Here is a 15346-nt window from a genome sequence, read left to right as displayed (position 1 = left end):
CTGGAGTGCAGTGGCATGATCATGGCTCACTGCAGCCTTGATTTCCTGGGCTTAAGTGATCCTTCCACCCTGGCCTCCTGAGTAGGTGGAACTATAGGCACATGCCACCACACCTGGATAACTTCTTATTTTTTTTTTAAGAGATGGGGGTCTCACTTTGTTGCCCAGGCTGGTCTTAAACTCCTGGGCTCAAGCGATCTTGCCACTTAGCCTCCCAAAGTGCTAGGATCACAGGCATGAGACACTGTACCTGATCAACTCCAAATCTTTAGACAGAGCTCTATTCCTTAACCAACTGCAGATTAAAGGGTCTCTGAATCCACCTATAAACTAAGCTTCTGCTTCAAGATATCCCACCTTTTTGGGTCAAACCAATGCATACTTCCCAAGCATTGATTTATATCTTTTCCTATAACTCCTGCCTCCCAAAAATATATAAAACCAAACTTTAATTCCAACTGCTAGACTGTGTTCCCCAGGTTACTGCCACTTGTACTGGCTCAGAATAAACCTCTTTAAAATAGTTTACAGGCTACTCTCTGCCTAAGGGGTAGCGCCATTCTACAGGAGAGGTCATGGTGCTGCCTCTTCACAAAGCTGTTTTCTTCTACCTCTGACTTGCCCTTGAATTCTTTCCTGGGAAAAGCCAAGAACCTTCATGGGCTAAGCTCCACGTTGGGGCTCTCCTGCCCTGCCTCAGTTTCTCTAACCTCTTACTGCTCAGGGGTCAGATGGCCAGAGGTCACAAGATTTGTGACTTCCCCAGTTGCTCTGTAGATAACATCAGTATTGTAGAACCTAAGATTGGTCAAGTGGTGAACAGCTAACCCCACTCAGACTTGTGAATCATGACTCAACCGGTCCTGTGGCCCCCCTCCAGAGTGGGACTCAGTGCATGAAGATTGTTTTCTATACTCCTGATTGCATCCCCAGCCAATCAGCAGCATCCATTCCCTTGTCCCCTGCTCACCAACCATCCTTGAAAAACGCTAACCTCTGAGCCTTCAGGAAGAATGATTTGAGTGGTAACTCCAGTCCTTCTGCTTGGCTGCCTTGTATTAAACTCTTTACTGCAAAAAAATTTATAGATATAAAATATTATATATTATATTATATTATATTAATATATATTATATATATTACAGAGTCTAGTTTTTCAGTTAACATAATCAAGAAACTGAAAAAAACACTATCTCTGCTGAAAAACCAAAAAGCATGGCAAAAAAACTTCCAAAACAATGCCTCTTCTAGCCTGGACAAATTGATAACACGCAGAGAGCTTCCAAAATAATTTTTATTGCTATATAAAAAGAAGTCAAGAAAAAATAGATGCATATTTTTTCCTACAAAATTATAAAATATTCAGGATATTTAATATTTTTTCATAAATGCACTAAGATATAAAGACATATTTAAAGACAGAAATCTTTTCCACTTAAGGTTTTCAAGAATCTCATAGGGATTAAAGAATAATGATTTTCTTCCTTCTACATTTTCCTAAAGACATAGCAGTTACAGTTTTCTGCTGGAGTTATCCAAAAAAGGACACACCAAGATAAATATTCTATTGTATTGAAATAAAATTAGCATAAAGCTTTACTTCTGTCTTTGTGCTTTTAGATTGGCAATTGTGATCAATCAATGCTACACTGGAATTTCCAACTCAGCAGGGGAAAGAATCTAATTAATGACACACATTCTATGTTCTGTCCTTTAGAAAACAGAAACCGCTTGTCAGTATCCCTTAAAAAGTGCCATTGCCTTCTTTGTCATTTCATTGTAAGGTCTGAGATGTTGTTTCTAAACAGCACAGCTTACACGAAAACATGCAAATAAAGAAGAAAAGTGCTTTAGAGGGCAAATTCAGTTTGACACAAACAGCACAGGAAGCCATACACTTTTGATGACATTAATTCAAAAAGTATATTCATTTGAGTTTCTCAATAAACGGTTTGAGAGAAAAGGCTTTACTGTTGATTCAGATGAATGTTAACATAAAGCTTTCTTTTCTGAAATTAGATTATGGGGTAAACCAAGCCAGATTATCTCTGGAGATGATAGAAGCTATAATTATTTTGGGAAATTTCAATCACTATTTTGGAATTGGTACCTAAGGCTTTCTTCTCCCCTATTATTTGTGGGCTTTTTAATGAGATATTTTTTGGGGAGATGCTTTAGGTAGGAAATATCAGCTTTTGAAAGATAAAGGTACAATTATCACTAGAATCAAAAGCCTGTTAAAACAAGTCTCAAACAGAAAGGTTTTCTAGATATATTTTACACGCATTGTTTTCATAAAGACAGAAAGAAGAAAGAAATTCCTATAATATCTGTAAGATTACCCTCACATTAGCCCACATAAAAGATAAAATAAAGGGCTGAGATGAGGGGTGCTCAAATACTTTGCAACAGAGCTATTCTAGTGCCAAAGCCATAATTAACTTTTCACTGATAACCTCTTTCTTAGCCTATATAAAAAAGAATGGCTGCCTCAATTCTGGGAGCTCAGTCACTACCTACTCCCTCCCCACAAAAACCCTGGAATTTTGTGTACCTCTTCAACCACCTGCTCTAATCTATCAATAACCTAACGCAAACCCTGGTGTCCAGGGACAATTTGAGCCCAAACCAGCTGGGGAGGGAGCAGAAGACAGGCATAGGGAGAGAGGAACCATGTGCTTTCCTAAATATTTTTCTATATTCTTGTCATGGTATCTGTGTAGCATCATGGTGTAAACCCTGTCCCAGATACTATGATCTAATTTAAATCTTTAGGACTGCTTCCATCTAGTTGTGAAATCATTGGCTCCCAGAATTAACAGAAAATGACTGCGTGACAACAGGCCAGGGATGCTGCCAGTTTATCCTATTAACCACTAATAGGCACATATTGAGCATCTATTCTGCACATGGCACTGTGCTAATGCCGTGGTCCTTAACAAGATAAAGGTAATAAAACCACAATTTATATCTGCTATTATTTATATTCATCACATCCTTTCCAATTCAGGTCAGTTCATAGGCCTCAGTCAACACAAATTCTTTCAAGAAACCATCCTATGTGATTAAAGTAAATATTGATACTACATAGCCCAATTATCATATGGCTAATAGGAGAAGCTAAACTGTAGAGCCAGTTTTGAAATGTGAAGTTGTATGTCTCTATCTCTACAACATTTTACATGGTAGACCTCTGCCCAGCCTCATCCAGGGCAAAGTTTCTTTTCCTTGCTGCTACTTCATTGTTTAACTCTGAATCTGATTTGTCCATATTGTAGCCAGAGTTGGCTGCCATGGAACCTCTCGCTCCCTCTGCAGTGCCTCCATTTGGCTGAAGAAGTGTAGAATTTGGCTCCTTAGGACGTTTCCATTGCGGTCTGGTGACTATCCAAAAAATGAGGGCCCCAAACACCAGGATCAGAAGGCCAAGGGAGTTTGCGAAAACACCTTCTGGTGGGAATGTACTGTATGAAGCAGGAGCTCTCCTATGAAATAAGAGATGTATCCAATCACAAATAGGATGATACAGCAACATTCAAAACAGTCTTGAATTTATCTGCTCAAAATGCACACTAGTACAATTTCAGTGTAAACTCTCAAAGCTTGATTTTTTTTTTTTTTTTTTTTTTTTGGAGACAGAGTTTCGCTCGTTACCCAGGCTGGAGTGCGATGGCACGATCTCAGCTCACCACAGCCTCCATCTCCTGGGTTAAGGCAATTCTCCTGCCTCAGCCTCCTGAGTAGCTGGGATTACAGGCATGCACCACCATGCCCAGCTAGTTTTTTGTATTTTTAGTAGAGACAGGGTTTCACCATATTGACCAGGATGGTCTCGATCTCTTGACCTTGTGATCCACCCGCCTCGGCCTCCCAAAGTGCTAGGATTACAGGTGTGAGACACCACGCCCGGCCCAAAGCTTGATATTAAGGAGAAATTTAAGCTATGCTATAATTCACTCAGGAATACATCATGAAATTGCTTTAAAAATAATAAATATGAAAATAACATAGCATCTGTCACACTTGTTTTGAGGCAGGTAGGGTCTGGAGGCAGGGAACCTCACACTGACTTCCTAGAATTAAACCAAAAGGAAAACCCCAACTTTCCACACCTAAGTAGCAAAAGGACTGGAGGCTACTCCCTTTACAAACCCTGCTTTTCTGGGTGGCAGATGGAAAACTGAAAGTATCTCTGATTTCTACAACCAATCAGACGTTTGCATAAGAATGTAACTTTGTAACTTCACATCAGCCTCTGATTGGTTGCTTTTTGCAGGCCACCACTTCATTTACATGCTGTGAACACCAAGTGGCCAATGGGAAACCTCTAGGGGGCATTTAGACCCAAGAAGATTCTGTATCCAGGCCCCTGAGCGGCTTCTTAGGCACTCTCGCCCTGTGGAGTGTGCTTTCATTTTCAATAAATCTCTGCTCTTGTTGCTTCGTTCTTTCCTTGCTATGTTTGTGTGTTTTGTCCACGTCTTTGTTCAAAATGCCAAGAACCTAGATACCCTCCACCGCTAACAGTATCACTTAAAAATTTTAAAAAAGGATGAAACAAAAATGTATGTACACTATAATTATAATTAATGTAAAAACATGCATATCAAAAAGATTGAAAGGGAATGTATAACTTCAATAGCTGTTTTGTAAGAGTAGTACAATTTGTCAGACTTTTTGGTCCTTCTAAACTTTTAGTAATATCATATCACCTGTATGCTATAACAAATTGTTTTAAGCATATTTTTAAAAATTTCAATATTTAAAAAATTTTGTTACATTTATATGACATTTTCCCAGTGAACAAGTATTTAACATTTTATGGCTTAAGTATTACAGTTAAGAAGACTATGCAACTTACAGGCCAAAAATCAGTTTCTCTGTCACTCCCATAAGTACTGTGGCAATCACTGTTCCAAAGATGACAAGTCCAGAATAAACATGTATGGGCATGAGAAATGCTCGGAGAGAAAGCGGGGCCCATGGAAGCAGAAAGACCACAAAACCTGAAAGAAGCTAAACACCAGAAAGCAATTTAAGTTTTAAACTAATTTTAAATTATTATTTAAAAAGCAATATGTGTAATATGAGAAAACCTTTCATATAGAACCAAGAGGCAGAAAATGAAGTTTCCTCACTCCACTTCCACTATCCTTATCACCTTCTCATGGATCCTTCCAGAAAATTTGCTATCCCCATACATATAATTCTGCATTTTGCTTCTTCCCTTAACAAATGTCTTGGAGATCTTTTCATATCTATACATTTATCTAATTTATTCTTTTTAATGGCTAATATCCTAAGGCTATAACAATTTATATATACAGCTCTCTGTTTGGTTTTTGCTATCCTTAATCTGACTATGGTGAACATTCTGGTACTTACCTGTTTGCTTTTACCAGTTTCCTAAGGTTGCTAAGTAGGAAGGGAAGGAAAAGATTTTTTAAAATCACTAAAACCAAGTACATTAGAACACATAATTTAGTCAGTTCAACCTAAAACGCTATGTGGAAAGAAGTTGACTTTTGTTTTATGAGAAAGAAATGAACTCTGCAGAAAAGTTATCTTCATTTCCTTGATAATTAAATCACTAGTGGGATACCTCCTTGCAGAGAAGACAGCAGGATTCATATATAAACTGAAGTCTGTTATGCTTTCATGGTCTTGTCGCCCATACACCTTTGCCCATCAAGTATTCTCCTCTCTTCAACAAAATAAAGATGACTTAGTGGCTACTGAATTACTGAGTTTAAAGAAACTTTTTTTTTTTTCCCCAGACACCTATTTAGGATCTACCATCCTAACAAAACAACTATGAAAAGAGAGGAGAACCAGGAGAAAGCACTAACAACATTGTCCATCTTTCCTGATTAAGATACAAGGGCTAATGGGGAGATACCAGAAGAAGGGAGGTAGGAGGAGGGGTCCAATGCCCTAGTTCACACTAAGAATCAGCTCTTATGTAATACAAAACAGTAATAAATGGAAACTATTAACAAAACAGTGAATATGATTTGTCATTTTAACAGACTGAAGAGGAAAAATGGTAAAATCATCAAAACAGATGGCAAAAAACATTGGTAGGATTCAACAGTGATGTATGAGATGTTTTAACAAACTAGGAATAGAAGATAATTATTTTAATCTGGTTATATAAGTCAGGACAGAACATGCTATAGGAACTAACAGACTCCATTTTCAAGAGGTTAACATATAAAAGTAAATTTCTTGCTCATACACATATTGCTTATGGTCTATAGGCATTTCAGAGTAGATCTCTTCAGATCTAGAAGGGATTTGTCTTCTATCTCTTATCACCACTCCTATTCAGCATTTTTCCGAAAGTCTCAGCTACTGAGTTAGGCAAGAAAAAGAACTATGATGATAGAAAAAGGAACAAAACTTTTATTCATCACATAAGATTATAAAACACAATCCAAAAATCTTGAGATTACTAACATAAGTTTATCAAGTTTGTTAGGTATAAATTTATACTTGAGATCAGTTGTACTTTTTGTAAAGAGGCAACAAGTGAAATTGATTTTTAATGATACCCCCATTTTTAATAGCAAGGAGCTAGCAATAAGCTGGAGGAAACAACTCTACAAAGAAAATAGAAAGTTTTACAATATTTTGGAGAAGGCTAAAAAAAATCAGTTTCATGATAATGAGTTGGAGGACTTGTATTTTACAGATGTCAGTTCTCAAATTCATCTATAGATTAAATAAAATCTGAATAGATTGTTTGGTGGAATTTGATACCTTGATTCTAAAATTTACATAGATCAAAGGGCCAAGAATAGCCAAGATTAACTTTTGTTTTTTGAGGTACATCCTAATACAATAAATTCTGTAATTTACATTTTAAAAAGTAATAACAAATGCATTTGATAGGTTGGTTTGTGTAGTTTATTATTTAGTTAATACCCAAAATGTCTGAATATATTAGAAATGGTTCAGAGGGTTCCCTCTTGGTGGTTCAGAATATTCCTAAATCTGTTTCAGTGAACTTCAGTGACTCTATTAGTATCAAAGGGCAAGCTTTCTGATGTCCATGTTGTGCTTTCTATATGAAAATGGGGGCTGGGTGCGGTGCCTCACACCTGTAATCCCAGCACTATGGGAGGCTAAGGTGGGCAGGTCACTTGAGTCCAGGAGTTTGAGACTAGCCTGGGCAACATGGTGAAACCCTGTCTCTACAAAAAATTAGTAGTGCGTGGTAGTGCACGCCTGTGGTCCCAGCTACTCTGGAGGCTAAGGCAGGGGGATTGCTTAAGCCCTGGAGATGGAGGTGGCAGTGAGCTGAGATTGTGCCATTGCACTCCAGCCTGGGTGACAAAGATCCTGTCTCAAAAATAAAAAAGAAATTTTTTGGAAGGAAGGAAGGAAGGTGGGAGGGAAGGAGGGAAGGAGGGAGGGAGAGAGGGAAGGAGGGAGGGAGGGAGGGAAGGAAGGAAGGAAGGAAGGAAGGAAGGAAGGAAGGAAGGAAGGAGAAAAGAAAGGAGAAAATGGGGCTCAGGGATTTAGCACACATATATCTCCATAAATCATCATATCTTCTCTTTTCTGTGGCTTACCCATAGAAACATATATTTCTCATTCCTGCTCTCCTATTTTTATTCCTAAGATTCTTACTGTTTTCTCTCATTTCCTCCATAATTTGTCATGTGCGTCTCTTACAATCCTGTAGGGCTCAACGATCTGAGCAGGTAGGAGGCCAGAAATTTGCTTACATGATCCCTGAGCAATTTAACTCGCCTACATCTTACTTTCACCATTAAAAATTTTTTTGTGACAAAAGAAAATTACATTTAAAAGGAAAAGAAAAACATTACAGAATGCTTGACTTTGATTAAAAGTGTTCTGAATGCTGCAATGATGCCTAGTTATAATTTATGAATAATCATTATTTCCTTTTAACTATCTTAATCTTACCACCTTACAAGTGAAGGTGGTAATTTATAACCTAATGGATCGAAAATTATAAGACCTTTTGCCCCTCTAAGTCAATAGTGGAAGTGCTGTTCACAGAAGGCACGCATTTAAAGGGATGTCTACCATAATCCCAGCACTTTGGGAGGCTGAAGCAGGAGGATCACTTAAGGTTATGATTTCAATACTAGCCTGGCCAACATGTCAAAACCCTGTCTCTACTAAAAATACAAAAACTAGCCTGGCGTGGTGGTGCATGCTGGTAGTCCCAGCTACTCTGGAGGCTAAGGCAGGAGAATTGCTTGAAACCAGAAGGCAGAGGTTGCAGTGAGCTGACATTGTGCACTTCAGCCTGGGTGACAGAGCAGGGGCAAAAAAAAAAAGGATGCCTGGGCCCCATCCAGACCTGCTAAATCCAATTTCTGGATTAGGGCCCAGGAATCTGCATTTTTAACACGCTGCCCAGGAGATTCTTACACATGTTGAAGTTTGAAAATGACTACTTTTGATTCACTCAAATTATTCTAAAGATATGGATAAACAGTCTGGAAAATCCTCAAAAGAGAAGGTAGTGGAATTTTCCATTACATGTAGCCTACAAACACTTACTAAGTGCCATTAGATGCCAACAAAGTGCCCCGGTGTTTAAGAATCATCACCTACAGGAATCTGTTCTTCACCACAGTGGAAGTTCTTAAGAGCTAAGGAAAAATAAACTCTCATAAAAAGTTATTACTTAGAGATGAAAGCAAAAATATAGTGTGACCTAATTATGTTAAAAAATTAAATATCTGTATATTCATTTGCATAAGCATAATAAAAGCCTAAAGGAAATAAACCAAAAGGTAATGATATCTCTAGATTACGGCAGTATCAGTGGGGTTTTTCATTTTTGTATTTAATTAATAGCAGCAGCAGAGTTTCTCCTCCTTGTGGAGCAGGGATACCCAGTGATAGGCAGTGTGCCCAGAATAGCCAGGTTTTTTTTCTTTTTCTTTTTCTACATCTTATAAACTTTAAAATTAATGTGTATTACTTTTATAATTAAAAATAGACAATGAAAGTTTACTTTTAAAGTTTCTGTGTTGGCTGGGCACGGTGGCTCATGCCTGTAATTCCAGCACTTTGGGAGGCTGAGGTGGGTGGATCACTTGAGGCCAGGAGTTCAAGACCAGCCTGGACATCAGGGTGAAACCCCGCCTCTACTAAAAATACAAAAATTAGCCAGGTGTGATGGCACAGGCCTGTAATCCCAGCTACTGAGGAGGTTGAAGAATGAAAATTGCTTGAACCCAGGAGGCAGAGACTTCAGTGAACCAAGATTACACCACAGCACTCCAGCCTGGGTGACAGGGTGAGATGCTGTCTCAAAAAAAAAAAGAAAAAATAAAGTTTTCATCTTAAATGTCTGGGCTTTTCTCAGTTAATTATTACTATCCTTAAAGACATAAATGTATACTACTATAGCAGGTTCTCACTTTATGAAACAGATGAGTTTTATTTGTTTTTTTTATTTTTTATTTTTACAGAGATAGGGCCTTGCTATGCTGCCCAGGCTGCATAGCCTCAATCAATCCTCCTGGCCTCAATCAATCCTCCCACCTTGGCCTCCCAAAGTGTTGGGATTACAGGCATGAGTCACCATGTCTGGCCTGAGTGGTTTTGGTTTTTTTAAGTGTGTGTAAGCTTTTAGACATAACAAAATCTCTTATTGCAAAAGATATTAATGAGACCAGGAAATATCTACCTCCTAGTTTTTGTACTTGGTATGGCTTTTTTTTTTTTTTTTCCAGTGTAGAGGTAGATTTAATGAGCTTTCAAGTAAATTACAGATTATTATATGGAAGCTCCTCCCAGCTTTCCTTCACCTTTCTGCTATTTTATAAACTCATTCAGTCCTTCATGCCATATACATTTTGCCCCTCTATGACCCAGATGTTCTGAGTGCTGAGAATGCTACACAAGACAGACAAGCTCCCGATGTTAAAGAACTCACATTTATTTTTATTAATATTACTGTTAATGTCCAACCTTTTGGCCATTCATAGGCTTTTCTCTTAGATTAATTATTCTCAAATATTAGCATTCATCTGAATCACCTTATGTGCTTGTTAAAGCACAGATTGTTGGGTCCCAGCCCCAGAGTCTTTGGTTCAGTAGATCTGGGGTGGAACCTGAGAATCTGTCTTTCTAATTTCCTTAGTGATGCTAATGCTGCTGTTCTAGGGACCAAACGCTGTCTTAGGTCATTGCCAAATTGCATTCTTCCAATGTAATGACACTTTTCTTCCAGGGGTTAAAAAAAAAAATCTGACCGGACGCGGTGGCTCACGCCTATAATCCCAGCACTTTGGGAGGCCGAGGCGGGTGGATCACGAGGTCAAGAGATCGAGACCATCCTGGTCAACAAGGTGAAACCCCGCCTCTAGTAAAAATACAAAAATTAGCTGGGCATGGTGGCACGTACCTGTAGTCCCATCTACTCGGGAGGCTGAGGCAAGAGAATTGCTTGAACCCAGGAGGCGGAGGTTGCGGTGAGCCGAGATGACGCCATTGCACTCCAGTCTGGGTAACAAGAGCGAAACTCCGTCTCAAAAAAAAAAAAAAAATCTAACCAGCACCAACTAGAATATGTCCAGTTTTTTTTATAAAGGAGATAACAGGGCCGGGCATGGTCGCTTACGCTTGTAATCCCAGCACTTTGGAAGGCCGAGGTGGGCAAATCACAAGGTCAGGAGTTCGAGACCAGCCTGGCCAACATGGTGAAACCCCATCTCTACTAAAAATACAAAAAATTAGCCAGGCATGGTGACAGACACCTGTAATCCCAGCTACTCAGGAGGCTGAAGCAGGAGAATTGCTTGAACCCAAGAGGTGGAGGTAGCAGGAGCCGAGATTGTGCCACCGCATTCCAGCCTGGGTGACAGAGCGAGTCTCTATCTCAAAAACAAACAAACAAACAGCAGCAACAACAACAACAACAACAACAAAAAAAAAAAAACAAAGGAGATAACAGACACTTGAACTGGTCATTAAGTCTCCGGCCAGTGCTGGCTTCGGCAGCACATATACTAAAATTGGAACAATACAGAGAAGATAAGCAATATGATTTAAAAAAAAAAAAAAAAAAAAAAAGTCGGGCCGGGCGCGGTGGCTCACGCCTGTAATCCCAGCACTTTGGGAGGCCGAGGCGGGTGGATCACGAGGTCAAGAGATCGAGACCATCCTGGTCAACATGGTGAAACCCCGTCTCTACTGAAAATACAAAAAATTAGCTGGGCATGGTGGTGCGTGCCTGTAATCCCAGCTACTCAGGAGGCAGGAGAATTGCCTGAACCCAGGAGGTGGAGGTTGCGGTGAGCCGAGATCGTGCCATTGCACTCCAGCCTGGGTAACAAGAGCGAAACTCCGTCTCAAAAAAAAAAAAAAAAAAAAAAAAAAAAAAGGTCTCCTGCCAATATTCTACATCCCCTTGCTACCCTGTCTTTTCATTGTATCTGCCCGGCAATACCCCAACCCTGGCTCAGTCATCTTCATGATTACCTGTGATCTGCTAGGTAATAATGGAGTAAATCACAACCAGGGAGACTAGCATCACTCCACATTCATGATTATAAATAGTTCAACAACCGTGCTCAGCAAACCTCTATTATATCATTTATCAATGAGCTCTCCGTTCTCCCCCATCCTCAAATGTCTGACTCTCCGACGTGCCTCCTTACTCACAAAAAGATCTTACTATCGCCGCCTCAGGGGAAAAAACAGAGGCAACTTCAAAAAAGAGCCTCAATTTCCTTCGAACAAACAAAACAAAGCAGGAAATCACCCCAAGCCAACAATTCCTTTCTTCAATTACATTAGAGATGATGTCCAATTTTCCAGTAGTGCTCTGTGACCTGCTTCCTCAGGTCCTAGCTATAGATCACTGTGTCTCCAGTATTCACAGTGTCTCTTTCTTTACTGGTGTCATCCTGTCATCACTTCCACATGCCCAAACTTCTCACAATAAAAATCAGAAGTAGAAAAAGAAAAGAGCACCCAAATACCTCCCTAGACTCCTGTCCCTGTCCAATTGCCACCTTTTCTGTCTCCTCCCCTCTCACCCAAATTTCTTGACTGAGTTATCACTGTTTCCTCACCTTCTGCTCTCTCTTCAACCCATTGCAGTCTAACCCTAGGAAGGAAGCCAGGAAAATCGCTCTCTGGGGTCATTAGTGACTTCCACGTCACCAAGCCCAGTGATCAGTTTTCAGACTTTATTTTGCTTATCTCCTCAGTAGCATCTGACACTCCTCAAGTCCTCTCCTCCTCTCCAAAGATTCCCTTCTCATCCACCCACTTATTCAAATTTGTGGCCACCCACCTGCTCAATAAAGCCTCTGAGTGACTCTCTCTCATTCTTTATCTCATCTACTTTCCAAATCACATGAATTCTACCTCCTAAATATCTTTAGAATCTATCCACTTTGCTTCACTGCTACTGCTACTCCTGTAGGCCACCATTGTTTCTCATCCTAACTCCATAAACCTGCAAGCTAGTCTCCTACACTCATGCCTGTCCAGCCTCCAATTCGTCTTCCATACTCTGTTCTGGGCAGCCTGGTCGTCTCCCTACTCCTCAAATGCCACAAACTATTCCCCACATGCTATTCCATCCAACTAGAAGACTCTCTGCCCTTTCAACACCAGGCTTCCTTTATCCCCTATACTATATGAGAGGTCTCTGGGAACACTTTCTATCTACCAAATACTCAATTGCCTGTCTTCCCCTGCAAGCTTCACAAGGGCAGAGAGCACATCTCTTTAAGCCCATGTTTGTCTTGTGGAGCAAGTATCATCCACAGCCAAGCAAGGTATCTGGCATATAAAAGGTATTCAACTCACTGCTGAATAAATGAACGGATTTGGGAATGAAATTGCAATGACATAACATGCATGATCTTAACCATGCTGTGATCAATAGTAGAAGTGGAAAATGCCATCTTCAGGTCATAAAGGAGCATACCACAAGATTTATACTTATAATAACAACAGCTGATTTGTGCCATGCCAGTGTGCTAAGCCCTGAATTGAACGTTTCCATGCATTATTTGGCTTTGATTCTTATGATTTTGTGAGGATTATAATCCTTGATTCATAACTGAGCAAACAAAATTCAGAGAAGCAACTTGGCCCAAGATCACCAACTACCAAATGGATGAACCTAATCCAAACTGAGGTCTCCCTAATTGCAAATCCTGTTTTCTTAAACACTATCTGCCCTCAAGATCTGAGCAAGAAAGAAGCCAGGTGCCAAAATTCCTCCCACTAAGCAAAACAATGAAGGTGTGAAATATTTCTGAGAAGCTCAGTTAGCACAGACAACACTGCGAGGTAAGAATCTGGGTATTTCAGAAAGCAAAAGAGAATGTGAGACAAATATGTTTTTAATTCACCCAAGTTTAAAAATATAATATATTTATATAATTGACTGTATTAAGATATTAAAGAAGAAAACTTAAGGTAGGGTGTTTAAACTTAAGGTAGTTAATAATAATTTATTGTATATTTTAAAATACCTAGAAGAGAAGAATTGGAATGTTCCCAACACAAAGATAAATGTTTGAAATAATGGATATCCCAGTTACCCTGATTTGTTCCTCACCCATTGTATACTTGTATCAAAATATAATATGTACCACAAAATATATATTACGACTATTATACATCAATTAAAAAATAAATAAACATTGGCCAGATGTGGTGGTTCACACCTGTAATCCCAGCACTTTGGAAGGCTGAGGCAGGTGGATCACTTGAAGTCAGGAGTTCGAGACCAGCCTGACCAATATGGTGAAACCCCGTCTCTAGTTAAAAAAAAAAAAAATTAGCTAGGTGTTGTGATGAGTGCCTGTAATCCCAGCTACATGGGAGGCAGAGGCAGGAGAATTGCTTGAGCCTGGTGGGCGGAGACTGAAGTGAGTCAAGGTGGCGCCACTGCACTCCAGTCTGGGCGACAGAGCAAGACTCCATGTCAAAAAGAAAAAAGCTATATTCATCTCAGCAGAGATAGCAAAAGCATTCAATAAAATTCTACATCTGTTTATGATTTAAGAAGGAAAATAAAACCTTTTCACAAACAGGGATAGGAGGAAATGTGATGCATCTGTACTCAACAGGAAAATCTTAGAAGCATTCTTTTTATTTATTAATTCTTTTTTAGCCTTTTTCTTTGGCAAGCATTCTTTTTCTTTTTGAGACAGAGTCTCACTCTGTCACCAGGCGCCAGGCTGGAGTGCAGTGGCACAATCTCGGCTCACTGCAACCTCTGTCTCCCAGGTTCAAGCAATTCTCCTGCCTCAGCCTCCTGAGTAGCTGGGACTACAGGCGCACCCCACCACATCCAGCTAATTTTTGTATTTTTGGTAGATACAGGGTTTCACCATGTTGGTCAGAATAGTCTCGTGATCCACCTGCCTCGGCCTCCCAAAGTGCTGGGATTACAGGCTTGAGCCACCGTGCCCGGCCAAGCATTTTCTTTAAAATAAAACATAGTCGAAGAGTCTTTTCTTTCTTTTTTTTTTTTTTTTTTTTTTTTTTTGAGACAGGGTCTTGCTGTGTCACTCAGTCTGGAGTTCAGTGGCAGGATCTTGGCTCACTGAAGCCTTAACCTCCCAGGCTTAAGCGATCCTCCTATCTCAGCCTTCTGAGTAGCTGGAACCACACGTGTGCACCACCACACCCAGCTAATTTTTATATCTTTTGTACAGACGGGGTTTTGCCATGTTTCCCAGGCTGGTCTAGAACTCCTGAGCTCAAGCAACAATCCCCCCGCCTAGGCCTCCCAAAGTGCTGGGATTATGGGCATGAGCCAAGGCCCCAAAAGTCAAATTTTTCTCTCTACTTCTCTACTTCTTATGTCTTCTATACACTTCTACACACTTCAATTCTGTACTGTGCTGGCTAGGATACAGAGGATAAGATACTCTATAGGACACAATTGGCTTTGCACATAAATAGGAGCAGAGATGATTCAATACATGGTAATGGGAAGATAGTTTACCCATCTGGAAAAAAATGAAGTTGGATCACAACATCACCTCATACACTAAAATTAATTCCAGATGAAATAAGCACTTACATATCAAAGACAAAACTTTATTTTTTTATATTGCTGGGGTTTTTTTTGGTTTATTTCTTCTGTGTACTTGAGTAGAAAAGTAAAAGGCAAAATTTTAATGCTCTTAGTGGAGAGTATAAGACAATATTTTGACCTCAGGGTAGAGAAGGATTTCATAAACAAGTCACCAAAAGAAAACAAAGAATCACAGTCTCAGAGGAAAAGATGATTAATTTGGTTGCATTAAAATGAACAATATCTGTTTATCAAAAAATATTAACAAAAGAAAATGCAAGCTTCAAACTAGGAGATGTA

At 39.6% G+C, this 15346-nt stretch overlaps 1 protein-coding gene across 3 annotated transcripts in view; it reads right to left on the bottom strand.

Annotated features, from left to right (window-relative positions):
- Positions 1-1276: 1276 nt before the first annotated feature.
- Positions 1277-15346, bottom strand: part of LOC105709463 (plasma membrane ascorbate-dependent reductase CYBRD1) — a 103901-nt gene continuing 89831 nt past the window's right edge. For 2 of the 3 annotated variants that reach the window (XM_064377037.1, XM_012441343.2), the window contains 2 exons: positions 4862-5016; positions 1277-3485 (listed from right to left, as the gene is read on the bottom strand). In XM_064377037.1, the coding sequence (XP_064233107.1) occupies positions 3179-3485; positions 4862-5016 (462 nt within the window). In that variant the 3' untranslated portion in view covers positions 1277-3178. The remainder of the gene's footprint in view (positions 3486-4861; positions 5017-15346) is intronic. The other variant, XM_012441344.3, reaches the window with a different exon arrangement.

Source organism: Aotus nancymaae, unplaced genomic scaffold (assembly GCF_030222135.1).
Source record: "Aotus nancymaae isolate 86718 unplaced genomic scaffold, 86718_ANA_hifiasm-v0.15.2.pri h1tg000016l, whole genome shotgun sequence".
Lineage (NCBI taxonomy): Eukaryota > Metazoa > Chordata > Mammalia > Primates > Aotidae > Aotus > Aotus nancymaae.
Note: the sequence above shows the minus strand (reverse complement) of the source record. Positions and strands in the feature narration are given on the sequence as shown.